Source organism: Arvicanthis niloticus, chromosome 12 (genome assembly GCF_011762505.2).
Source record: "Arvicanthis niloticus isolate mArvNil1 chromosome 12, mArvNil1.pat.X, whole genome shotgun sequence".
Taxonomy (NCBI): Eukaryota; Metazoa; Chordata; class Mammalia; order Rodentia; family Muridae; genus Arvicanthis; species Arvicanthis niloticus.
This window is the reverse complement of record NC_047669.1, coordinates 21,931,194-21,956,367: the sequence shown is the minus strand read 5'-3', so window position 1 is coordinate 21,956,367 and position 25,174 is coordinate 21,931,194. Positions and strand designations below refer to the sequence as shown.

Below are 25,174 nucleotides of genomic sequence, written 5' to 3'. Positions count from 1 at the left end.
TACTTTTCCTTTTTTGATTAATATGCACGACATATCCTTCTTCGTCTTTTTACTTTTAACTTGTCTCTGTTATTTTATGCAATTTTCTGATAGATAGTGAAATTGGTTTTTTAGTCCATGTTGCCAATCTCTTTCTTTTAGTTGCTGTATGTAAGCCATTTACATTTGATATAATTATAGATATTTGGGCTTATTTTTGTTCTGTTTTCATTTTTTTCTTTTTATGTTTCTATAGTTTATTTGAGGTTTTAAGAATTCCACTTCAGTATTATGTATAATATTTAAAAACCTTATGGATTTTAAAGTAGTTACTTACTATAGGTAACAAACAATAGATACTTGTCATAGTCTGCTAGTGTTGTCACTTCATATTCAGTGAGATATAGATACATTATCTCCCTAGATCCTCTATTGTCCTCCTCTATTTATAAAACTTTTGTTTATTTCTTCCCCATATATTCCAGAACATATCAGACACTTATAATACATTTTTTCAACTGTTAAACATAAACTCAAAAGGAAAGACCACCTGTCATACTTAATTACATTGTTGGTAACATGTTTGTTTCTTAATATTATGAGTTTTTCTTCTTTTATTTGCTTTTTTGGCTTAGAGAAGTTTTAAGTATGTAATATGTTTGATCAAGGTGGTATTGACACCTCTGCATTGCAAGGCATTTTTTTCTTTATTGCCTTTGAAAAACTTCAGAGTCATCAATTTAATATTTTTTAATACAAGAAAAGGTCTTCTTTACAGTAGAATTCCAATTAATAAATGTAGAAAGAATGATGGAGATAAAAAGTCACTATTAAATTACCATTAAGCAAATACCTCTGTGTAGTAGCTGATGCAGGCAGAGTTATCAGTGGGTGGCATATATTCCCATCAAGGGGTCCAGGTTGACAGCACTGATAAAACATACTCCTGGCACCTCTGTGTTATTCTTGGCAAAATCACATATGCTTAACTCAGTCTTGGAACACTGGACACATCCAAATTGAGGAACACAGCTCCAGCATAACTGATGAATATGTATCAGGTGTGTCAAGGTCATGACTGAGAAGCTATTACAGATTGGAGGAGACATGACAGCTAAGTGCAGTACAGAATCCCGGGTAGGAGAAAGGTTTCTAATGGGACACAGGACAGAATTGAAGTCCATCAATTACCAGTCCTCACTGTGATCATGTCCTGGTGTGATGACTGTTCTGTGGTGACATACAGTAGTGACACTGTGGAAAATAGTACAGTTCTGCTATTTCAGAACTCCTCCAAGTCAAAAATTTATTCAAAGGAAAAAATTATGTCTTTAAGCCTTTATTCCACAGTGAAAATCACTCTCATAAAAGAAATACTTTTATTCATTTCATATAGATAGCAATGGATTTTTTTTTTAACAGCAGGCAGGGTCTTACTGTAACTTTTTAGACCATGCTAACCTACAGAGATTCTCCTGCTTCTGCCTCTCAAGTGCTGGGATTAAAAGTATCACTCTGGTGTGCATTCTTCTGTTTCAAATATAGAATAATCTTCACTCGTGTAAGAACTAATGTTTGGCAAGAACACCCTTACCTCCTCCCATTCTGAAGCCTGGATGCAGTTCCCAGAAACTACTGCTGCTTTTCAGAGACTTCATGAGTGTATACAAATCCATATTTTGCAGATAGAGATTTTAGGCACATCCTAGAAAAGGGTCCATTCAGTTATTAAATTTTGTATAGTACATATTATGTACTCAGCACTGTTCTAGACTCTGGAGATAAAAAATGAACAAGATAGTTAAGTCTTCAACTGTCAGGACCTATAGATGATAAGCAAAATAAGCATGTTTCTAACATGTTGTGGGAAAAATAAAGGACAAAGGGGACAATACGAGGGCTGGTGGGTAGGGGTGCTTCCTTTACTGTCTCATTGAGCTAGCACTCACTGCCATCCTTTGTCCCCTTTTCTACTTTTCAGGATGTAACTGCTTTGAGTTAAATGATGACAATATGCTAATAACACTTCATTTCTTCAGTGGAAGCCCAACGAATGGCTTTGTTTGTTTCTGTCACAGCTGAGGAACAAGGCCCAACTCCTGTGGCTCCCCACTACCCCCCCCCTAGCCTGCCCCCCCATCTGAACACCCCCAGGGGTGAGATCCCAGGGCTGAGAGCTCAGCAGTGTGTCTATCCCAGTTCTCTGTTACCATAGAGACTTTCTTCAGTCTGTCTTACAGGGAGTTACACGGTTGCACTTCCATTTAACATATGGTGAAGAATGCTTTTCTTCTGAAAATGAAAGACATAGAAGGGAAGATCTGTTTCCCTTTCAAGCCATGGAACGTCCATGACTGAGTTCTCCAGTAGCTTACATTATCTCTCTTCTTTAGGAAACCTGCAGTTTCTTCTCATGTTTTATTTTGATTTGCTACATATCTAGTTCTTTCCCTGTAACCTAACCAACTTTGATTTTTATGTTTTGAACAGTGTTACTTACTTGTGTACTACACCAGCTGGCGGAATGTCAAATCATTTCTGACTTTTGGCTTAGTCTGTCTGTGCAACATGTATCTCTACGAACTGCGCAACCTCTGGCAGCTCTTCTTTCATGTGACTGTGGGGGCATTTGTGACACTGCAGATCTGGCTGAGGCAAGCCCAAGGCAAGGCTCCTGACCATGATGTCTGACATCCCCCTTCAGATGATTTGCCTTTGCCTTCAGGGGAAGAAGGAGAGGACATAAATTAGTGGCCACTGTGATGAAGAAACCAGTCACCACACATGAGAAGCTCTGCTTTCTTTCTCTGCTCATTTTTGTTTTACAAATCAGCCTGGCATGCCTGTGAGCGTGTGAGACCTGGTACGAAAACTCCCACAAGGATCCTGCAGTGGAATGTCAGGCACATCACAGTAGAAGAAGTTCAGCATCACCTGAAGACTTGGCAGGTAGCACTGAATCCTCACTAGAGAGTTAAGCAAAGCTTAGTCATGGGACGTGCTCTGAGGACCAAGCAGAAGTGCTACAACCTGAGTTTGCCTTTGTGAGGCATTAGTGTAGACCAATGAAGAGGATGCTGCAGGAACTGGAAAGCTCCGATCTAAAACAGCCACTGTACTAAGTGTCAGATTATTTGCACAATTATAGTACCAAGAGTTTATGAAGCCTAGAATGGCATGAAATTGGTTTTTTTACTTTTCTGTGTCTGCTACCTTCTAACTCTGGAGATCACCTGGTGTGGGAGAGGGCTGTGATGCACAGCTCTACAATATCACAAGTCCGACACCACAGTGATACATGTTTTCTTTCTAGACCATGTTTATCATTTCTTTTGAAATCACTAAAAATACACAATTCATTTGACTATTGTGGTCTTCCAAACTCTTATCATTTGAGTACTATGTATGCTATTAGTTGCTTAATTTCTAACCTTTAAAATCTTAAAGTATTTAACAAAGACAGGAACCCCTACTCCAAGTGGAAAATCAGTATCAGTTTGCCAGCACACAATGAAATGCTAAGTTCTTACAAGATACTGATGCCTACCAGGGTTCTAGACCTGAGTGTCACACTCATTGAAATTGTGAGAGGTGTTGCCTGGCACCAAAATGAGAGCCCTGTGGAATACTCGAAGGATAATGGGAAACTGCAAAGCAGTGGCATCTTCATGGTAGCACAGCACTAGTTAGTTGTGGTTTGCACCCAGAACCGTTTCATTTGTTCCAGAGGTGCTGAGTGTGAGACATGGGATTTCCCCTGACAGTTCCTTCCTGACAGTTACTTTATGGTTTGGGGAGCTAACTAGTATCCAGAAGAAATAACACTCTTATACCCGTAGGAGGATTATTCAAGCCATTTTGAATTCATAATATAGAAGCACAGCTTTATTGTATTTGCAAAGATGTGAAAGTCACCTGGTTTGGAGTCATCGTGAACGATTTGCCTTTGTTTTTAAAGAAAGGAGTCCAAACAGGGAATGCATACAATTCTGTATTTTATATCATTCCCCAAAACAATGGGCCTTGGTGTGTAATTCCTTCAGGGACTGTAATTACTTGGTAGAAGGAGTCTAGAGGGTCAGGTCACTGAACTGCCTCATTTGCCTAACCCATTGTGTGGATACTTGCAGAACTAGAAGATCTTCATACCTGGAACCTTCACTGCCCCTCCATCTTAGAAAAATAAGGTAGAAGGAAGGCAGCAAGTGGATTCATGATGTCCATGGTTTATTTAAAACAAGAAACTCCAAATCTGTCTAGGTTTCCGTTGTAACAAAGCTGCTGACAAAGTTGTCATGTACCTTCTGAGAGATGCCCCAAGGCATCACATGGACCTAAGACATCAGAGCCACATGGATTATGTTTGGCATTTTATACTTATTGAGCCTTGTAAATAAAGTGGTTCAACTTAGGAAGGCTTCCTAAACTAGTGAGTAGAGCAGAAGAGATTTCTTGTAATAGTTAATCAATCAAGAAGTGTGGGCTGTCTGATTAATTGTGGCTTTACTATGTCCTAGTATTTGATAGCTCTTATGAGTTTGGTTCAAAAGCTACCTCAGCATCACTAAGTTGTGTTGCAGTGTTTAGTATTTGAATATGTTCAGCGGGGACACTTGAAAAATCACCAGTTATTTCTAAAAGCTTGTTTTTCTGTCTGTGTTTCCACCAGTTGTTTTGGGTTAAGAGTGTGTTTACATCTTTAATGTACAGAATGAAACAGCTATAAGTAACCTTTTCTGTATACCACTGCCATCTTTCATTATTTGGAATGTGCATCCCTAAGAGGGTACATGATGTTGTCCAAGAATCTCTAGGCTTGTCATAGTCCTAGAGAACCTGTTTAGTGTCTAAGCTGTAGCACTGATAGCAGCTTGTATTTGAAGTGCACCTTTATTCCTAAGTGTTCACTCCCTCAGGGTCCTTGCGAGGTGTGTGTGGCTGTGTTCGTGTTACATGAATACAGTGGAGTAATCAGATCTCTGGCTTATATGTCACATAGCTAAGTTCACATGCACTAATCTCGCACCAGGCTCTTTGACTAGTGTGGGACTAATGACTTCTATTTGTGACGACAGTCTTCCCAGTGTGTGTTAATGGATGTTTATCTTAATTTAACCAGTTCTGAAATGCTGCCTGTTGACTGTGCCAAGAACAGATACTCTGTCATAATCTAAAAATATTTGCTTTATCGGTCTGGGTTTGAAACTTATTCATATTGAGTCTTTTCTCTGAAAGAACAACATGTCAAGAAAAGCCACAAAAGACAGTGTTGACAAAAGCTGAACAGAAAGGGAGACAGACCAGAGCAGTGAAGGGCTAGAGCTGCCACTGTGGCTCGGAGGGTATGACTCGGTGTCCAGAAGCTGGGGTCAGAAGGGAGCAAGTTAGACAGGGCTTTGTCAAAGATAAAACACATTCCAGATAATGCCTCCTGTACTGATGAGTTTGGTAAAAATGTTCTCACTTGGGGTCCTGGGAAGTGCTAAAATGAGCAGAACTCTTAAATAGACATTGTATTTGCATATTGTGTAGATTATCTATCTGTTGCAGGCTTCTATTTCTATGTGTGGCCGTGTGTGTGTGTGTAAGTGTGTAAGGATTTTATTTTGTTCCCATAATTAAGAATTCTTGCCATGAGCTGAGAACACGTACCTGTTAAAGCTTGAAAATCCTTTTGAGACGAATGGATCGTGGCGAACCTTCACCCAGTTTTGTAATTTATAAAGCAAATGTGCTATTCTAGGTTAACACAATTATTTCTGCAATGTAGGTTTTTTTTTTTTTTCACAGCAGATTCAAGTCTGGAAAAGTACATTTAGGTTAGGCCATGTCAGGAATGTTTCTCAGCTGTGGCTCTGCCAAGGTTCTATAGAGGCCAGGAGCTTGGCCTGAGACTTTGCCTCTGGCACGGACCCAGGGTGACTCTTCTGTGCTCCTGTAGTATGCTGACCTCCAAATGAATACTTAACTTGCCCTTTTTCCTCCAGAAGGCTTAACCTAAGGACACACTGCTGGGTTTCCAGGGGAGCATGGTGGAGTGTGTGCTTACTACGTGTTCTTTAACAAGCTAAAATCACTTTGTTAGAGTTGCCATGGAGTGTTTGGTTAAAGAACAAATAAATGATTTCAAAAGCATCCACCACTTAGACCAAAGTGAACACTTAGCCTCACTACAGATCACAGGTCATTCTGTGTCATGGTCAGGGTTTCGTAGTCTTTTTCTGCACTTCTTGAGGAAGTGGAATCTTAAACATTGCAGTAAGTAGAACCTGTTCTGTTGTTTAAATTGGATTTGATAATATCCCCACTAAAGATCAGCAAGAGAATCTCCTACAACTCTAAGGGTTCTGAGTGGATTGGTGAGGATTAAGCAGGCAGGAGTGCAGCAAAAGTTTGTAACTGCCAGTTGGTGACAGGTGCCACTTGGTGAGGCATTTGTTCATGTTTACTCTTGCTCTGGGGCTGCTGTCAGAGGACTCTAAGAAACTACAGAGAGGAGTTCCTGGATCAGTAGTGTAGCATCACAAACCCTTCCCAGCATTTCCTTGGCAACAAACAGTATTTTCAGCCTCACCCCTCGTTCACATCTGCCCTTTTCTGCTGTATTCCACAGCACAGCAATGCAGGAATCACCCAAGTTCGTGGAGCTCAGTCAGGCTCCATCTGAGATCCGGAGACAGGACTTAGGCCTCCCGTTCCCATGAGGGACCAAGAGTCCATCCCCAGCTCTGTTTTGGCCACTTGAGTGTTTTATGCCAGCGCTTTGTATCAAGGCTGGGTTACAAACAACCTAAAGGTAAACAGTATGTTGCTCTTGTACTTTGTGCCCCAGTAGTGCTTACTGGAGCCTTTAGTGCTTCTGTATGGCGTGCCTTAAGGCAGCCTGGGAGCACATGCCAATCAGTGGTGCTACAGAGTTGCCACCTGGATCTGGGTTTTTATTTAGAAGTTGGTGCACATCTGTCCATACTACATTGTGTCTCAGGAAATTCTTAGCATGTATAACAGCATTACAGTAGTAGAGAGAACAGTTGGAGCAAACAAAGAAGGAAAACAGAATTGTGTGTTCCACAACATGACTCTGGGTGTAGCCATGCTGCCCTCACAGAATCCTGAAGGCATTCTTTCCTACAGATGCGCTGCCCAACCCCTAAAGATGTCACACAGCTTTACCACAGTCAGTGTGATCCTTAGGGTAGCACCAGGATTGTAACCCAGATTGACCTCACTAGGAACTCATACTCTAAGCTACCATATAATCTTAAACCACACCACATAGGTTCCTGTATAACTACATTTGTATGCAGGTAATATGCGTTTTACATACTGAGCAAAGCCAATGCCAATTCCTGTGGTAAGACATCCCAAAAGGAAAAAAATTAGTTGGCTAAAATCCCTGCACTTATAACCATGACAGGACAGATGCCAAGGGCCTGGGATTAAAGCACCTAGGCCAAGGTACACAGACATTTAGTATTTATAAGTGCAGCTGGTGAGTCACATGGTACAAATCTTAATTTCCTATGATGCTGCCAGAATACTCTGGTTCTTCTGCTTGGAGTAATTTTGTGACCATTCTGATAAGAGTCTCTAGGTGTGAATACAGGAAACAGAGGGAATAGCTTTCTACAGCTGAGACTGTTTGGATCCAGGCTTCCAGGTTCTCTCCTACTTGTGCTGTGACCTTGCATGTCTCTGACATCTTTCTGCCTTAGTTTCCTCCTATGTAGTGAGATTGTAAAATGAATAAATGTAGGGAAAGCCCTGGGACCAGCACCAGGCAGAAAGCCATGACCACAATGCTCACGAATGTGATAAATCCTTGCACAAAGCTCTTTAGAAGCCATCCCTAAGGGGATTCTGTTGTAGTGTCTAGCATGCAGGGATGCCCTGGGTAGACACTTGGGTGGACTTCTGGGCAGAGCACACATCCAAAGAGGGAAAGGAATTGAATGACCCACACCTGCTGTATGTCAGCTGCTCTGTTGAGGAAATGTTTATTACACACCTTGATATCCTGAAGAAGGGATGCAGTGTCACCCTGAGAGAGGTAAGCTATGCCTTTCAGTCCTATCCCTCCCAGTCCCAAGGCACAGATATGCTGGGAGGAACTCTGCCCTATCCAGTGTGGCTCTAGAGTCTGGGCCTCAATAGATTTTGCTTTGAATATGCTTTGAATAGACCTGTCTGTCTACCTGACAGTCTTGGATGACACCTTCCCTGGTGTCCCTGTGAGTCCCTATTGATAGGGAGGTGAGAGGTAGGAGGTGGGCAGCCAGCAGCCTGCAACCTACAGTTCTGTCAGCTGAAAGGCATTCTTGAAAAGCACAAATATAGCATGGCTATAAAAAGATGAAGGTTCTCTGCTCTGAAAACTGCTCTGAAAAGAGCCAGTAGGGAGTGCCACTGTGGTCAAGTGACAAAGTGGAGAAGCAAACTTTGCAAAACCGGAAAACCAGGGAAAGTAAGGCTAAGGAGAGGGAGGTGCTGACAGGCCTGAGACTACAGCCAGCCAGGCCTGAACTGAAAGCTGGCCAGCAGAAAACAGTGATGAGGCTCCCTGAGGGATTCCAGTGAGTTCTCTTTCTTGGGAAGCATGACAGGGTCCTGGGGACCAGTGTGCTGTCATTGTGAGCTGGGGTGGCCCTGCCCTGCTCACTAGCACTGCAGAGCTGAGGTGGAGGGCTGGGAGACTCCCTCTGAGGCCTATGGGCTTCCGTTCTAAGCTCCACTGTCCTCCTCTCCCTTTTCTCCAGACCCACCTGCTCTGTGACCTCCCCACCCAGGCCTACCCAGCCCGTGGTTCAGATCTTCAAGGCAGAGCTCCCAGTGATGCTGTCCTGCATGGCTGCTGCTGAGGACAAAGCTGGGGCCTTTCCTGACTTTGGTTTTGAGGTAATCGTACTATAGGCTCTTACCTCACTGTAAACTCTGTTTGTAGCTCTAAAGTTGTAATCTTTTTTCTTTCTAAGATTTATTTATATGAGTACACTGTCTTCAGACACACCAGAAGAGGGCATCATATCCCATTACAGGTGGTTGCGAGCCACCATGTGGTTCCTAGGAATTGAATGTAGGGCCGCTGGAAGAGCAGTCAGTGCTCTAACTGCTGAGCCATCTCTCCAGCCCCCACCCCCAACCCCTTATTTATTTCTTAACCTAAGATTCCAAGAAGTTTTCCTTGGATGTCTGTGCTCCTTGCTTTCATTGTTACAGTTCTAGTGAATATTCTTATTGGGGGAAAAAGAAATCAAAAGACACAGAACTACAAAAAAGCATAAAGTTTATGAACCTGAAAATGGCCTTTGGAATTGCCTGTTCATGCAGCAGTGAGGTGCACATCGTTTGCCTCTTTTGTCCTTCACCCATTAGGAACTGTTCTGTGGGGCTCTGCCTCCTAACCCCCAGTTAGCACCCTGCTGTGGACTCCTCACAGAAAAGGTCCACAGGCACCCAAGCAGCTCCATCACTATCACACTATGCATGCTGGGTAGCAGGGGAGCGGAACTACAAATGCAAAGTGCTGACACCTCAATAGAAGAGGTGCAGCCCCAGATTATCATTATTAATATTATTATTTTTATTTTTTATTTTTTTATTGGATATTTTTTTACAGTACAGATGTCAATCCCCTTTCCCCATTTCCCCTCCCTAGAGCCCCCTATCTTATACCCCCTCTTCCTTTATGCTTTTATACCATTTTGATTACATACATGTAATAAGGTCAGTTCTAGGTTGAGGGTCTAGCAATACAATAGATGCATATAGTCGAGGAACAAGCAATACAATAAACACAAATAGGCAAAGAAGAAGCAAGGCATTAAACCCAGTTACGTGAACACTCCCGTGATCACTGTTTCTAAAGGTAAAGTTGTAATCTTAATTTAACTGTTGCTATTCTATGTGTGGCCTGACACCCAGAAACTGGGTAAAGAGCTGCACAGATAGAATGCCAAAGGGGACCCTTGGGGGCCTGCCAGGCTGCTGTCCTCACTGAACTGTGTTCTTGTATGGGATAGAGACCCTGCAGGTGAGGAGGAGGGATAGGCAAGATAGCAAAACAGCTGTGTGTGTGTGTGTGTGTGTGTGTGTGTGTGTGTGTGTGTGTGTGCCCTGCCCCCCCACCTGAAACAGAAGCAGAACCCTGAGGGCTTTTTGAAATCTAAAAGAATCTCACATCACCAATTTTTAAAAAAAATTACACATATATTGTGCACATCCCTGCCACAGTGTATGTATGGAGGTCAGAGGACACTTGTGGGAATCAGTTCTACATTCTGCCATGTGGGTTCCAGTGAGTGTCCCTTTTCCTGCTGAGCCATTTCAATAACTCACTCACTAACCTCGGCACCGGAGTGACAAGCCCGTTCCTATAGACCTCAGTTATGGATGGGGAATCCTGGGTAAATGGTGACCTGCTTGTAGACATCCCAGCAGTCTTAGGTGTACCAGTGATCTCCTGACCCACTGCCAGCACGGAAGAGAAAAGCTCTCCTCCAAGGTGTGCGTTCATTCTTTTAGCATGTCATTTTACTTTAGGTGGTGACACAAAAGCCATGGTTTTTGGAGTTGTTGCTGCTGCTACCATTCTCTAGCTCAGGAGCAGTTAGGCTTCTTGGTGCCACTACCCAGCATTCCATCTCCCAGTGTCCAAGTGCTTTCTGCCCAGGTGAGCGGGTTCAGCATTGCTATCCAGTGCTGGGATGCCCAGGGCCTATTGATTACTACTGAAGCATGCCCACTACCCATAATTCACCATGTGAAAAACCTCAGCTTGGCCTCAGAGCTCTATGCCTCTTGGGTGACATTTGCTTTTGGAAATTCATAAATACACTTGTGACTTTGAAAGTTTTGAGGTAGTGTGGCTTTGTTACAGACCTGAGTTGCATCTTCTCCAATACAGGAAGTCCTTATGACTTTCCACCAATTCCTTGCTAACTTCCTCTGTTACTTACCATGTTCGCTGACAATTGTCAATTGCTACACACAGGCATGGGCTGCTTGAACCTGACCTGTGTACCAGTGGAATGTTTTCTAGTAAGTTCTATGAATTAGCTTTCTAGATGTGGATATCCTTGGGAAGAAATGTAGAGCTGGACCTATTCTTTGGGATCTGCTCAGTGAGCAGATGGGTATGAGAAGGGCTTTGGAACTGTGCCCTTGTGTGATCCTGTAGCTGTGTGTACCTGTGGTCTCAAGGGGAGCTCGAAGGCCCAGCCACAGCAGGGAGGATTTCTTCAGGGGCTGAGGTTCCCACTCTGACCAGTAATAGCCATGAAGTGTTTTGTTTTGGAGACAGTGTTTCTCTATGTAGTTCTAAGGCTTGCCCTGAACTCACAGAGCTCTGCCTGCCTCAGCCTCCCAAGTGCTAAGATTAAAGGTGTGCATGATCACACCCCACCAAGTTTGAATTTCCATATCCTTGAATTCTCTTTCTAATTTGTGTGTCCCAGCCTCTATAACAAATTTCTGCCTCTATAACACTTATCATTCCTGTGCATATCTGAAGCCCTGCTGAGGTCTAGGCCTGCCATGCCCAGAACTGTGGCCACTGCTTCGGTGAAGCCAGTAAACTTTCTCACAGGTCCATTTATGTTACCTGTGTCCAATTTAACTTGCCTGTATCCCTCTAGAGTTATTTCTTGGACCTAGCTAACCCTGAATTTGTTGGTACAGCAAATAGAATCTGCTGAGAAGGCTCCCTGTGTGGTGTCTAGCAACAGTACCAGTGCTTGCTCTGAACTTCCTGCTACTTACAGTGGTGTGGCCATAAGCCAACAGTACAAGGTTTCTGCACCTCAGCTTCATCCCCAGCGAAATGTGATGGCCAGGAGGAGCTCTTGAGATGGCATTTGTACGGTGCCTAACCCAGTATGGCACACAGCTGTTACCATCCCTGCCCACCTCCTCAGGTCATTCCAATGGTCTGTCTAAGCTTTGTTTTTCTTCTGGCTCATCCTTTCCTGGACCCTTACCCAAATGAAAATCAGACCAGAAAACGGAACCAGTGAAAGTGTTTTTTAATAGTTAAATTATTTAAATAGACTTTTCAATTTCCATGGGAAATCATAATTGTATCATTTTTGCAAGAGCAGGAATAAAAAGAGTGCACACACCCCTTAGAGGGAACGAAGAACTAGCACTGCACGCTGTCACCAGTCACTGCTGGAGTGGGGAGGAGCCTCCACGGGAAAACACAGTATAAACGCAGCACACACACACTGTACTCTGGTTGGAAGCTAAACGAAAACCCACTGGCATTGGCAGGACATGTGGAGGGCTGGGGACTTGAGAACAAGTGTGAGGGAAGCAGCCCCCGTACCAGAGTGAGGGCAGTGCAGAACTCGGAGTGGAGCGGCAGAGCACAGAGCAGCTGCAGGGGCGGCAGCTCGGGGTCCACACTTTATTTCTCGGGGCTGGAGGATGGTGAAGGACATCAAAGTAACATTGAGTTACACTTGACTGCCGCCTCACCTTTACTCTCCTGTTAAAGGGGAGAATAATTGCACCCTGAGAAGCAATGAGAAGATCTGGGCACAGACAGTATGGGTGCTGTTCAAGTTTATCTGATAGAATGTTGTTTTTCAAAGGTGTTCTTGGAAACTACAAGAACAATATTTTCTCCTCAGGACATTTAACTGTCCCCTCAGGACATTTAACTGTCCCCTTCCACTAAAATCAGAGAAAATTTCCCTGTGTCTGGGGGTGGAAGGCAAGGCCACACCATTTCCCTAAACCAGGACCTATAAATTGCATCCCCAGGTCACAGGAACCCTTTTCAAGACAGCCCACTGTACCTGGGCCAACTGAGGAGGCTGTAGAGCCTGGGCTTCCTCCAGCCCTGGCCACTGTTGAGCTCCCAGGGACCTTGGGAGCCGCCTCTGTGAGGGGAGGGACCATGCAACAGCTCTGGGATGGATCGGAAGGACAGCACTTGTAAGTGGAGAATGCTCTGACACCACCAGGGACCGGAGCAGTGCCCGTGTCTTCTCATTCTGATGGCATTTGTTTACTTGGGAAATGGGATGTGTGTAAGGTGGGATTAGAAAGAGGGACTAGTGTAGTACCCAAAACAACACACACCCCTGCTCTGTCTGTGCCTAGAAAAAAACAAAACTGCCAAGTCTGAAATGAGGGGAACACACCCTTCAGGGATTGGCTCCACAGTATGAACACACACGTACACCAGTACACACACTGACATACGTACAGTACAGAGGAGCAGAATGCCGTGCTGGGCACAGCTGTTTCCTAATAGAATGTACAAAATATAGAATTTGGTATATTTGTTAGCTCTCAAGGTTTCAATAATACAAAATAAAAAATACAAAAAGACAAGTTGGGGTTCCCACCTCCCTACCCCAGTAGCATCCTCGTTTGCTTGTGTGTCTCTTACACGCATACAACTAGCATATCTAAAGAATGGCAGAGAAAACTTGTTTTGTTTTATTTAATAAATATTTTCTTTTGCTCAGAGCCACTGCTCCTTGCCTGGTGTCCTCCTGCCTCCCCTTTGTCAATAGTCCTGTTTCCCTTACAGGGCATTGTCTGTGTGCATGGAGGTGTGGGGAGAGGACAGCACGGGTCACACCTCTCCCAGTTCTGCCCCCATAACATTGGGAGGGGCATGGCCTCTCCACATTGGAAAAGCAGACCCTCGAGGTCCATGGACACCTTCAGGCCAGCTTTGAACTTGCCTACCTCCCCATCACGGCCAAGGCCTCCCCTCAGGCCCGCCACTCTGTGCCATGCTGTGCCACCAATGAAGGCTCCGGTAGCACCTCCACCATGTGGCAGCAGCACTTGTCAGAAAACTCGAGTCCAGCGGAATCTTCTGCCAAGGGGAACATCTTTGGTCAGCTCGGTGCTCGCAGGACGCTGGCACCCTGGGCCTAGGCCAAAAGCCATGCCCACCAGCAAAGGCAGAAGTTGCTTCTGAGTCAAAGTGGAAATTTTACCAGTGCAGCTATGAGCTTGGAGCACAGGCTCCATCTGCCCATGGTGCATAAAGAAGCTGTTCCAATCCTCTGGAGGCCAGGATGCTGGCACCTCTGGCTGGTATCTGCTAACTGAGGGGAGGCCCTCCATTGAGGAAGTAGGTCATCATCTCACCCTTACCCTTGACCTTGACCACACCCCGGCACTCCAGCTGGTATGTGTTGGCGGCCAGCACCTGGTACATATCTGTAGTAACCTGAGGAGGCATAGGAAGGGAGAAGACAGGCTGTCAGTGACCCTATACATGAGCTGTTGTGGGCACATCTACCCGTGTATGCCTATGCCCTGTTTCTGCCCTGACATGAGAGTAGGGAAGACCCTCAACCATTGGCTCTTGGGGACAATGAGGGGCTCATCCATAGAATGGCAAGTATCTAGGAATTTGTCACATAAGTGCTATGTGGAGCACAGGCTGGGGTTCATAAACTGCTTCCAGAAGAGCTGGCTCCATGACAGAACAGAGAGCCGCCCCTGGTCTCCTTCATCTCTTTATAGGAAACTATTATTCCCATGCCCAAGGCTCAGAAAATCTGTATTTCCCCTCCTGTGGTTACAGTGAGCAAATGGTAGAGCCTGGTTGTCACTCCAGAGCCAGAGTTCAGGCCTGTGTTTCTTAGTTCTGCAGACTAAAGACTCCCTGGGGCTTCATCAGTTATATGCCCTGTGGGCGTGAGAGGGGCAAAGGATGGGTGGCACAGATACATGATGAGTACTGTCAGAACTCCCAGCTGACTGTGTTGCCATGCAGCTGCTGGACAGCAGGAAGTTAGTCACTCTCTTTACATACCTACAGCCTTTCTCCTCAAGCCCACAATAGGGAAAGGCCTGGTACCTTGGACAGCACCCACAATTCCGTAGGCCAACTCTATGGGCAGGCCAGACAACTGAGGGAACATTCAAGTGGTGTAATACATCAAAAATACCTTTGAAATTGTACTGTTAGCACTTGTAAAAGCAGGCCCGGGAAGCTGACTTCCCACATCTACACCAGGACCTTCAGGTGTGTGTGGTAGGACATCTTTTATGAGAATGGAACAAGAATCAAGTCTAAGAAAGTGAAGAAAGGGACTGAAAAGCTGCAGGCCTAGGAGTCAGCACCAGCTTGCAAAGGTCAGAGAAGGGGAACATGATTCCCATTGCTCTTGGATGTTGGATGCTCTAAAGACACCAGCAGCCTCACCAGCCCAGGAGAACTGCAAGTTCCACTGGATAAAGATTTGTTCCCTGCAGCTGTCTGGATCCTCCTGTATGCCTGGATTGGCAAGGCCCAGGCTTCTCATTAGCACTGTTAGAGAGGCCTGCCCCACCAATTCCTTCCGTGCACAGTAGATGTTCTACACAGGCCCAGACCCTGTCCAAGGGACTGAATGTCTAACCCAACCTCCTTTGCCAAAACTGCCACTTCTGCCCTTGAATGTAAAGAGAAACTTTAACTGTGAACTCTGTGTGGTCTGCGGTGGAAACCTCCTAGCACCAGGGCAACAGAGGCCCTCCATGTGAATGCCACGAATGATAGCTGTGTTTACACTCACCTGGATGCGGTCAGGCACCCCAGTGCTGTCCATACGGCTGGCCACATTTACTGTATTGCCCCAGATGTCATACTGAGGCTTGCGAGCCCCAATGACCCCAGCCACTACTGGTCCAATGTTGAGCCCTGTGTGGATAGAAATCAACCATACTCATCAGCTTAAAGCACACATACCTTGCTTGCTATTGCCAGCATCCACCTTTTGGACATTGTGGGTGCTCCTCATTCCTGCTGAACTGAGGCTAAGCTTAATCCCTGAGTCTCACACTTTTCTGCACTATCCATGGTTCAAGAAAGCAAAGATCCGTGCACACATCTGTGGGATCATGAAAGGTAGCCTGGTTCCCAGTTGAGCTAAGGCTAGAAACCCTGGAGACCTTGAAGGGACCGTAGATGTTTTCACCTGTTCCTGGACATCAGGCCCCTCTCACTAGCCGTGCCCCCCCATAGATTTGTGGCCATCAGTCACATAAGGGCAACACCCCAAGCCCCTCCACATGTAGAGGACATGACCTGTGGTCACGTAGGCTCAAGACAGATCTCCATTTTAATGAGGTACCTAGATGTCTGGAGGGCTTAGCCAATAAGATTTTCTTCCCAGACACTCCTCCCTACAAAAGGTATTTAACCTCTGGCCCACCCTGAGAAGTGGGGTATGGTTTTACTCATCCACTTTCCACTATAACATAGTATCTTAAAACCATGGACTGCCTCTTTTTATCGGCATCCGCTGTGGGGGCGATGGAGAAGACCTTCACCTATAGAGCCACTGTCTAATCTCCCATAAAAGGCCTCTCTGCACTCCCAGCCATGGCCAGCACCAAGCTCAAGCCTGTCAGTCCTGGGCTAGATCCAGCCCATGGGCCCCCACTCTGTTCTCAGCTCTTCTGTGGCTCCCAGTGGCGCCTGGTGTCTGAGAGCCTGAGAACCAGCCAGCTCTAGCCTCATAACAGGCCCCAGGACCCCGGTGTCAGCTCTGGCTGTCCCACACCTCAAACTGCGTGTCCCCATCCCTGGAGTGGTCTCCCATGGCTTCCCTACAGCCCAACACCTGCCCACTCAGTGACAACGTTGGGTAAACGAGGTCAAAACTTCCCATGTCCCACCTCCGCTGAGCCCTGTGGCAGAGCGGATGTGGGACCCCATAACCCTAAACACATCCACTAGTACTGTGTCCTTATCTCAACCTTTGAGTCCCTTGCCATATGTACCCTCTTCAAGTTCTCCAGGGATGTCCAGCATGGCCCAATACCTTCTTTTTACATGTGTTTTATTCAAGTATCTGTGTGAGCATGTGGTACATACACATGATGATGTCTGCAGAGGCTAGACGAGGGCATCTCAATACCCTGGAGCTGGAGTTAAGGGTGGCTTGTTGGGCTTGGGTGCTGGGTACATTGTAAGTGTTCTTTAACCGACCACTGAGCCATCTGCAGCTGCCTAATGCCTTTTCTTATTCTTCTCTCTTGATGAGATATTTCAGCACCAAATCAGAGGACAGCGCACACTCGCTCCATCTCTCTTCCTAGCTCATTGTTCCTAGGCCAATCCATTGTCCCAGTCTTGTCTGTTTCCAAATCCCGACACAGCACACATGGCTTTTTAAGCCCACATGCTATTTCTATGCTAGACTGACCACATCGCTGACCACACTGACCTCAGATGGCTTCTATTCCAGAGACCATGCCACCAAGAATGCTTAGCTGTCTGCTGTAAGAGTCTGTCATTCCCTCCCAGTCTGGTCCAGTCCAGTTGTTGAGACAGACTACCAGGAGACTACAAAGGACTGTAGCAGGGTGAGTGGAGCAACATTACATGAAAATAAGGGCAGAGTTAATACAGGCACAGGCTGCATGTGTGGGCAGATGCCTGGCCTCCAGCAGACAAATCCAATCCACAAACCACTGTGCCCAGAGGGCAGAATAAGCAGCCTGGTCAGGGATAGCCCAATTCCCGACACTTGGGCCAGAACAAAATATCTCCTGGGGACATTAAGGATCACAATATTGGTTTTAAGTGATGTAATATTTCAATCTAATGTGCTAATTTTGAGAATTGAAATGCCAGTATTTTTGTGAATTACTGTTACTGAAAAAAAAAGACTTCTGAATCATTTATGACTTGAGCCATAGTCAGGGAGTTGATAATGCATGAAACTTTTGACTAGAACAAAGGCCTACTCTTTTAGAAAACATTTCCTACTGCTACAAACCTCAAGAGAAGGGAGACTGCCCTTAGCCTTGTTCCCTGAGCAAACAAATGAACGGCTATTGGGACTGAGCAGCAGCAAGGTAAATGTGCTGCAGGGTAGCCCCGTGCCTTCCGGAACAGGGCACTCGGAGCTGCGGATGGGGTGGGGGCTGGGGGTGAGCTCGAGGATGGGTGTTTGCTCTCTTCGTACTGTTCTTTCTACTCTTTTGGAGAGTTGGATAAAATGGTTAGGGTTGGCAATAGGGCTTTAGCAGTATAGGGGGCTTACCACTAAGCCTGGCACCCTGAGCTCAATCTCCAGGACCTACATGGAGAAAGGAGAGAACCGATTCCTGGAAGTTATTCTCTGACCTCCACATGCACACACACACAGAATAAGTAAATAAGCTCCCTTTGCCAAAGATGGAGCCCAAAGGTATAACTCAGTAGAGCATTTGTCTGAAAGACGTGAGACTCTGGGTTCAATCCTCAGTACTGGAAACAAACACATGAGAGGCAGTCAAGTGAAGCCTGACACCCTCCCTACTGCCTCCCCAGTGTGTGTGGAGCACCCAGCCATGAGAGTAGCTGCTTGGGCTTACACTGAGAACTCAGTGGTACCTTGCGTGCTTGCTTTAAGATTATCCTGCTTTAGGGGCTACAGAGATAAATAGCACTGGCTGTTCCTCTAGAGGACCTGAGTTCAATTCCCAACACCCATTCACCATCCAGTTCACAACCATTTGTAACTCCAGTTCCAGGGATCTGACACTCTTTCCAGATTCTGCAGGCACCAGGCATGCACTTGGTGTATAAACATATATGTGACAGAACTCATATACACAAGAAATATTTTCAAAGAATTACTCTGCTTTAAAAGCTAAACCATGCCATCTACTGTAGCTCACACATCCATAATCTCAGTACATGGGAGGCCGAGACAGGAAGACCATCAAGAGTTCCTGTTTCAACCCCAGAAAAAGATGAAATAAAATCATTGTCAGATAATTGCCTGATAATTTTCATAAAGCTTTCTGCTTTGCTCATTTTGCTAAAAGTATCTGTTCAAAATGTTTATAAAGGTGCACTTATGCTAATATGTACATTTCATCTAAAAATGTAGCAAGTATTTAGTTTGACTGCTTTTCATTTTTACTGAATGAGTCTGGAGTAAGACTTGCTTTCTGCCATTCAACAGACAACAGATGGGGTGGAGTGCGGAAGAGTCCACAAAGCCCTTTTTACCCACAAGCCCTCTCACCGATCTTCATCTGGAAATTGTTGAAGGAGTGTTCATTGATGTACTTCATTTGATCCATCAGCCTCATGGCGAAGTCTGCCAGAGCCTTGATGTGGGTCTTGCCTGCCTTGTCATAGGTAGAGTCGTTGAGGCCAGAGGCAGCCATGTAGGTGCTACCTATGGTCTTGATCTTTTCCAGCTGCCTGAACCGATCCTCACTGATGATCTAGATAGAAGGGGTTCAGACTAAAGTTACCTCCCAACTAGATCACTGAAGTTCACAGGACGGATGGCAAGGTGGAAGGAAGCACAGAAGCCTGGTTTTGTGACTCCCGTCCTCACACAGCTGGGGCATCAATTTACAGTGAAGTGCCCAAGGCTTTGTGGCAAAGCTGGGCCTCCACCACACTGCTCCATTAGACAGGGCCTATGACCTACCTACTTATCCTTACACCAAGAGCCTTGGAGGACAAGGTCACTAATCGCTACCAGGTCTCATGCCCTTGACAAGGGAGTCTCACGTTCCTCCACCCATGAAAATCTCCCCAGCTTTATCTAGCAAGTCACCTATCCTGGGGCTTCTGGAAGATTCACAGATACCTTCACCCAGTTCTAGTCATTTGGATGCCCTAAGGCAGCAGACCTTCAAGTACAGCATGTACATCCTTCTGGATTGTACCCCACTCCTGATATGATGAAGCCTTCTCTGTTGGCCTGCACACACTGGGTACTCAGCAAGGGTTTAAGGAATACTTGAAACAATGTCTTATTTTCCTGCCTGCCTCCTTCCTTTGCCCAGGCTCTTCCTGATCTCAAAGCCCTTGACAGATAATGGGCCATCTCTGCCTTGGGGCCACAGTGGCTCAAGTTCAAAGAGTGGGCAGAGCCGCTAGCTCCTCAGGCAGAGGACACTTAAGGTGTGAGGTCTCAGTAATCTCATTGTAATTGGTGCCAAGAGCCATGATGGCACCTGGGAGCTAGCCAGGCTCTTGCCATCAGAGCCTCTGGCAGATGGAGAAAGGGGACAGGAAGGACATGTAGGGGCCCCAGGAGCACCTCATCAAAGTCTGCGATGATCTCATTGAGCAGCCGTAGGCACTCGACGCCCTCATTGTTGGCCTCTAACTCAACATAGAACTCGGAGAAGTTGGCAATGGAGGCAAACATGACAGCCACACACTCGCAGGATTGGTAGTACAGCTCATCGTTGCGCCGCTCCCGGGCCAGGAAGTGGGCAGCCACGTCCTTGGGCAGAATGTTGTGCAGCAGGCGCCGGTTGTAGGCCTGCAGCTCCTCCATCTCCTCCTTCTCTTCTGTGGCCTGGGGACAGAAGACCCAGTGAGACCAAAATGCCCCTGAACACTCAGGGTGCCAACAGATGCCAGCTGCCTCCCCTCACAGCTGTCTACTTCCACGTGTTCTCCAAACAGCATGCCTGACCGAGAGAACAAACAGGAGTGGGTGACAATCCCATTGCTTCTGGCAAACAACACACATGGAGGAGAGGAGCAAAGAGGGAACGCAGGTCTCCCCTCTCCCCTGGATGAACCGGCAGCTGAGAAGAGCAGTGACCCAAATCCACACCCCAAACAGCCTCTGCCACGCCCTAGCCCTGCATTTTCTCAAGATTAGGAAATGCAATCTGAAAAGCAGCTTGCCAGAACAACTCTACCCGACTGGTCCCTCAGGAACTTGGCCCAGGTCCTACCATGTCTGCTTCCCATCAGAGGAGACTTGTTTTGGAGCTTGCCAAGGCTAGCGGGAACGAAGTCAGGACCAGGGTGGGGAGGGCATGTCACCTCACTAAGTTCGGTTCCCCAGGTTGGGTCTTGGGTCTGCAGATGGAGTTTGTGGCCCCTTAACTTCCAGTGTCAAGCTCTCGAATGAGGTGATGGTGGGCCACATAAGGCTGAAGCAGAGGTGTGGTTATGCACAGAGGTGTGGGAGGAGCCACTTGACCAGAGTGGCATCTATAGATTACAGAGTGGAGTCAGTTGGATCCTCCACTCTTGATGGCAGACAAAATCATCCCCTTCTTGGTCCTAGCTATGTGGGCTGGCAGGCAGAGGAAGTGTCACTAGCAGGGATGTTTAAAAGACCCAGCCAGCATCTCTGTCCAAGGGAAGGAGCTAGCAGACCTTCCCAAGGCAAAGGGGACAGAGAGTCCCAAGGCAAAAGGCCTGGGAACACCAGGGAAGAAGATCTTATCTCCACAGCTGGGTGACTCTCAAAGTTGGGAGAACTCAGGTTACACTGAGACCTAGGGACCTCTGCACACCTCCACCCTTCTCCTGCCACCTGAGTGGCCAGCTAAGTCCAATGGTGTGTACCAGTTTCCTGCCTAGCCTTCAGCCTGCTGACTGAGAAAGGAACTTTGACTATGTCTCTCCCCATGAACAGAGCCACCTACACCCGCCTCCGAGCCCGTTCTCAGCACACGCCCTCCCCAGCTTCCCAGGGCTGCAGAAGGATGCAAAGGCAAAGGGCAGTGAAAGGGTGAGGAGGGACAATTATTCCTTCCAAGGCCTGCTTACTTGTTGCTATTGTTATTTGCTGGCTCTTGTCCTACCAGCTCTCCCAAGGCCCAGAAGAACAGGAGGCAGAAAGACCTGCCAGCATCATAAGCCTGCTGGTCAGCTTCAGGGGAAAGAAGAGGTTGGGGACAAGGACAAGCCACTCTACTCACACAAGCAGGGGACACTAGAGTCAATTCTCAGGCCATAGCCCTCTCCTCATAGAAGCTGAGGAAACAATGTGACCACCCTGTGGAGTGTGGAGAGAGGCTAATTACAGCAGAACAGAGGGATGGAGGGGAAGGACAGAAAAGAGATCTTGAGGGGGAGGGGGCTATTTCTACCAAGCTTATCAGTCACTAGAAAAGACAATAGGAGGTGGGTTTCTTGCTGCCAGGGTAGTACTGCCAAGCACAGAGTCAGGAGGCTTGGAAGAAGCCAGAGGCATTAGATCAAAGAGAAGGTTCTGGAAGGAGCTCATAATTTAGAAGTTGTAACAACTGGCATGGTATAGACACATCAATATGCATGCACGCAGAGGTTCTCTCTGTGTGCATATCCACCGATACACGTTTCCTGGCTGAATCCACAGGTGACTGGATGAGCCCCTGAGTGCTCAGATCTCGGTTTCTGAACACGATTCTCCACTTAGGGAGACCCAGAGATCCTTGATCTTTGAAGGAGTCAGAGTCCTGGCCTAAAGGCAGGAAAGTACCTGAAAAGCTATGTGCCATTTTGCTGTGCATGGAGTGCTCAAAGAATGGTGGGGATGTAATCAATGTCAGCCGCCAGCTTGACGAAATGTGTATGAGCCAAACCTACAGCGATGCGAGCATGAAAATGAATAGCAAGTCTATTTTATCATAATCCGTGGGCCTCAGGACTGTGAACGGGTGATAGTATAGAAGAATAAACAAATTAGTGACCAGGGGCACCTCCTTGCAGTATAATAACACCTAAAAAGAAGGCTGGACAGACAGGGGACATCGCAGCTGACATTTCTCTTTGGCAGGTGGGGGCAGTTTGAGAACATACCCTGTTATGTAGCCCTGGCTGGCTTGCTACTTGCTATATAGACTAGGCTGGCCTCAAACCTGCAGCAACCCTCCTGATTCTGCCTCCCAAGTATTGAGATTGCAGGCATGTGCCATCATGCCAAGCTACTGACTGGCATCGTTATGTGAGCAGACACAGGAAAGAATCAGTGGATGCAGGGGCCAGAAGTGAGGGTTTCATAAGGACCAGAACACTGTTGTAACATCTTATTGAAAGGCATACATAGGAGAGAAGCTTGGCTGAGGGCAATTCCTGCTAGTGATCAGAGTCAACACCATGGTGGGGTGAGGGCGGCAGGGAGGCAGAGCTGCTCTTGTGACATGCCCAGCACCTCTCCCAGGTCTCTTGCAGAAATGCATGGCCCATGTCTGCACAAGAACATGGACTAACAAGATCTTTACAACTAGTTAAGGCTCTACGATGAGGAAAGCCAGTGTGCCACGGTGAGCTCTGGAAGGGAGGGTACAGGGGGCACTGCAGAGCTGAGCTTGAAAGACAGACATTGGAATATCCAAAGCCGACGGATGCATGCCAGAAAGCGTACATGGGATGGGCATAAAAACCCAAGGCGGGGGGATGGGACTGCCGGGTCTCATCTTGTAGTTCTTGCAGCTCTTCTGTAGGCTGAAGATTGATTTTTAAAACCTTGCCCAGGGCTGGGGAGAGAGCTCAGTCCTAAAGTTCTTACCTCATAGTAACCACAAGGACTTGAGTTCGATCCCCAGAGCCCAGGTTTTTGTTGTTGCTTGGTTTATTGGTTGTTTTTAAAGCCGAACATGGTGGGGTTAGCTTTTAATTCTAGCACCTGAGAGGTGAAGAAAAGTGGATCTCTGGGGCTCGCTGGCCCTCATGCACTCTCACAGGTACTTATGCACCCACATACATACTCACATCACACACACACACACACACACACACACACACACACACACACACACACACACCAAACAAACAGACAAAAACCACCCCAAAACCCTAAAAACATGGAAGGGACACTAAGGCTGTGGCAAGGAGGATTTCCAAGGCAAAGATAATCTGCTGTCCCTGTGCTCAGGCGGGACAGAGTGGAAGGGCCCTGTGGTGACAATGGAGGAGTAGGACCTCGAAATGGTTTGAGTTTATGCAGGGCCTCAGGCCAAAGGAACAGAAACCTTGTCCCTGTCCCCAATACAGCCCTTCCTGTTACCACAGAGAGACAAGGATTGCCACTCAGTCTGGGAGGATCAGACCTGCTGGAGCTGGGAGGCCTCCACTCTCATAGGAACGTGACTTCCCACCCTTTCTAGATGCCAGGCTTCCCCCTGGCTGGAGTTGAGACCACCCATACTAGCTCTTCTTTGAGCCTTTGAGATACAGCCAGGGCACATAGTGGCAACCATAAGACAGAGGTGGAAATGTGAGCAGAGTGGAAGGACATGGGCTCTAGGTCCCACAGAGTCAGGTCTAACCTAGGGACTTCCTCAAAGGATGACAGCTCACTGACAGCTAGAACTTCAGAAGGGGCGTTCCCAGGGAAAGCAGATGGCAATGCTCCTGGGTCTCTTAACCTCAGGGCACCTCCACCAAGGACCTTGGACCTGACAGCTAGAACCCATGGGGCACACCCTTCAGAAAGGACACACAGATGGCCACCTGCATGCAGCATCCAACCAAAAGCAGGGGCTCCTGTCCTGGCCAGCAATCTTGAGTCTTGACGTTAAGAAGTCTAAAGCAGAAGTGGTCTGCTATGGTCTGGAAATAGGAGAAGAGCCAGGAGAGACAAGGAGGCTGGACCTGGGCTAAGCCGCAGGAGAGGCGGGGATCAAAAGTCTAGGCAGCCAGCCTGGAAGCCAGATTTCTTCAGTAGGCTTTCTTGGGTGCTTTCTCCTGGCACTGGGCAACAGTCAGATGAGATGAGATGAGACCCAAACCAGGATAACCAAAGGTCTAGTAAGTGCTGTGAGGTTTGCCGCTTTCCCTGCAGCTCTAGTCCAGGGTCACCCACCTGCAGTTTCCAGAGGAAGTCAAGGCGAGCTGTGGACTCCACCTGCTGGGCATGCAGATACAGAGCCAGCACGAAGACAGAGATGATGATGGGCGTCACCACCTTCAGTGCCACCTTGGTCGCATGCTCAGGGCTGTCAGTGAAAGCAAGCAGGCTTGAGCTCTTCCCTGGTACTCAGTGGGCTCCAAAGACTCTGGGCTTTCTTCCTCCCACCTCCTCCTGTGCACACTGCTTGGGGCTCTTCCTTTGGAAGCCTCCCAGCAGTGGGAACAGCGGTTTTTCTACCCTGGTGTCTTACATTCTGGTCATTGGGTGAGCCCATCTGGTCACCTTAAGTTGTGAACTCAGCTCTCCTATAGGGCAGCAGCAGTAGTTCAGGGTCAAGGTGACCAGGCCAGCCTAATGACCCCGTCTCTGGGTACTGCTAAAATGGGGTGATGCCCCCATTTCCAGACACAGGGAAAGAGAAAGTTGCTATCCAGTTTGTTCCCTGAGGCACCTGACATACAGTAGGCCTCCCCATGGAGGCTGTTACTGTACAGCCATTCCTGTTGGTTAATCAAATGCATCCTCACAGAGAATGCTCATTCCAAACGTGCCCCTTGGACAGCACAGCCTACGCCCTGAATGCCGGGACTGACTCCTGGCCCACCTTCCTGCAGGGCTAGCCTCAGAGCTGTGAT

At 47.0% G+C, this 25,174-nt stretch overlaps 2 protein-coding genes and 1 long non-coding RNA gene across 4 annotated transcripts in view; 2 read left to right on the top strand and 1 right to left on the bottom strand.

The window, feature by feature from the left end:
- The window catches only part of Sec22a (SEC22 homolog A, vesicle trafficking protein), a 50,741-nt gene extending 47,397 nt beyond the window's left edge, over positions 1-3,344 (top strand). For both annotated transcript variants that reach the window (XM_034515610.2, XM_034515609.1), the window contains exon 7: positions 2,470-3,344. In XM_034515610.2, the coding sequence (XP_034371501.1) occupies positions 2,470-2,670 (201 nt within the window). In that variant the 3' untranslated portion in view covers positions 2,671-3,344. The remainder of the gene's footprint in view (positions 1-2,469) is intronic.
- Positions 3,345-8,736: 5,392 nt separating this feature from the next.
- Positions 8,737-19,022, top strand: LOC143444046 (uncharacterized). The gene is made up of 3 exons (XR_013113568.1): positions 8,737-8,874; positions 17,187-17,304; positions 18,897-19,022. It is a non-coding gene; the product is annotated as an uncharacterized LOC143444046 (long non-coding RNA).
- Adcy5 (adenylate cyclase 5) overlaps positions 11,984-25,174 on the bottom strand; it is a 146,827-nt gene continuing 133,636 nt past the window's right edge. Inside the window, exons 17-21 of the mRNA XM_034515086.2 lie at positions 24,492-24,624; positions 19,995-20,258; positions 18,960-19,164; positions 15,510-15,634; positions 11,984-14,173 (exon numbers count right to left, since the gene is read on the bottom strand). Of these exons, the coding sequence (XP_034370977.1) occupies positions 14,045-14,173; positions 15,510-15,634; positions 18,960-19,164; positions 19,995-20,258; positions 24,492-24,624 (856 nt within the window). The 3' untranslated portion in view covers positions 11,984-14,044. The remainder of the gene's footprint in view (positions 14,174-15,509; positions 15,635-18,959; positions 19,165-19,994; positions 20,259-24,491; positions 24,625-25,174) is intronic.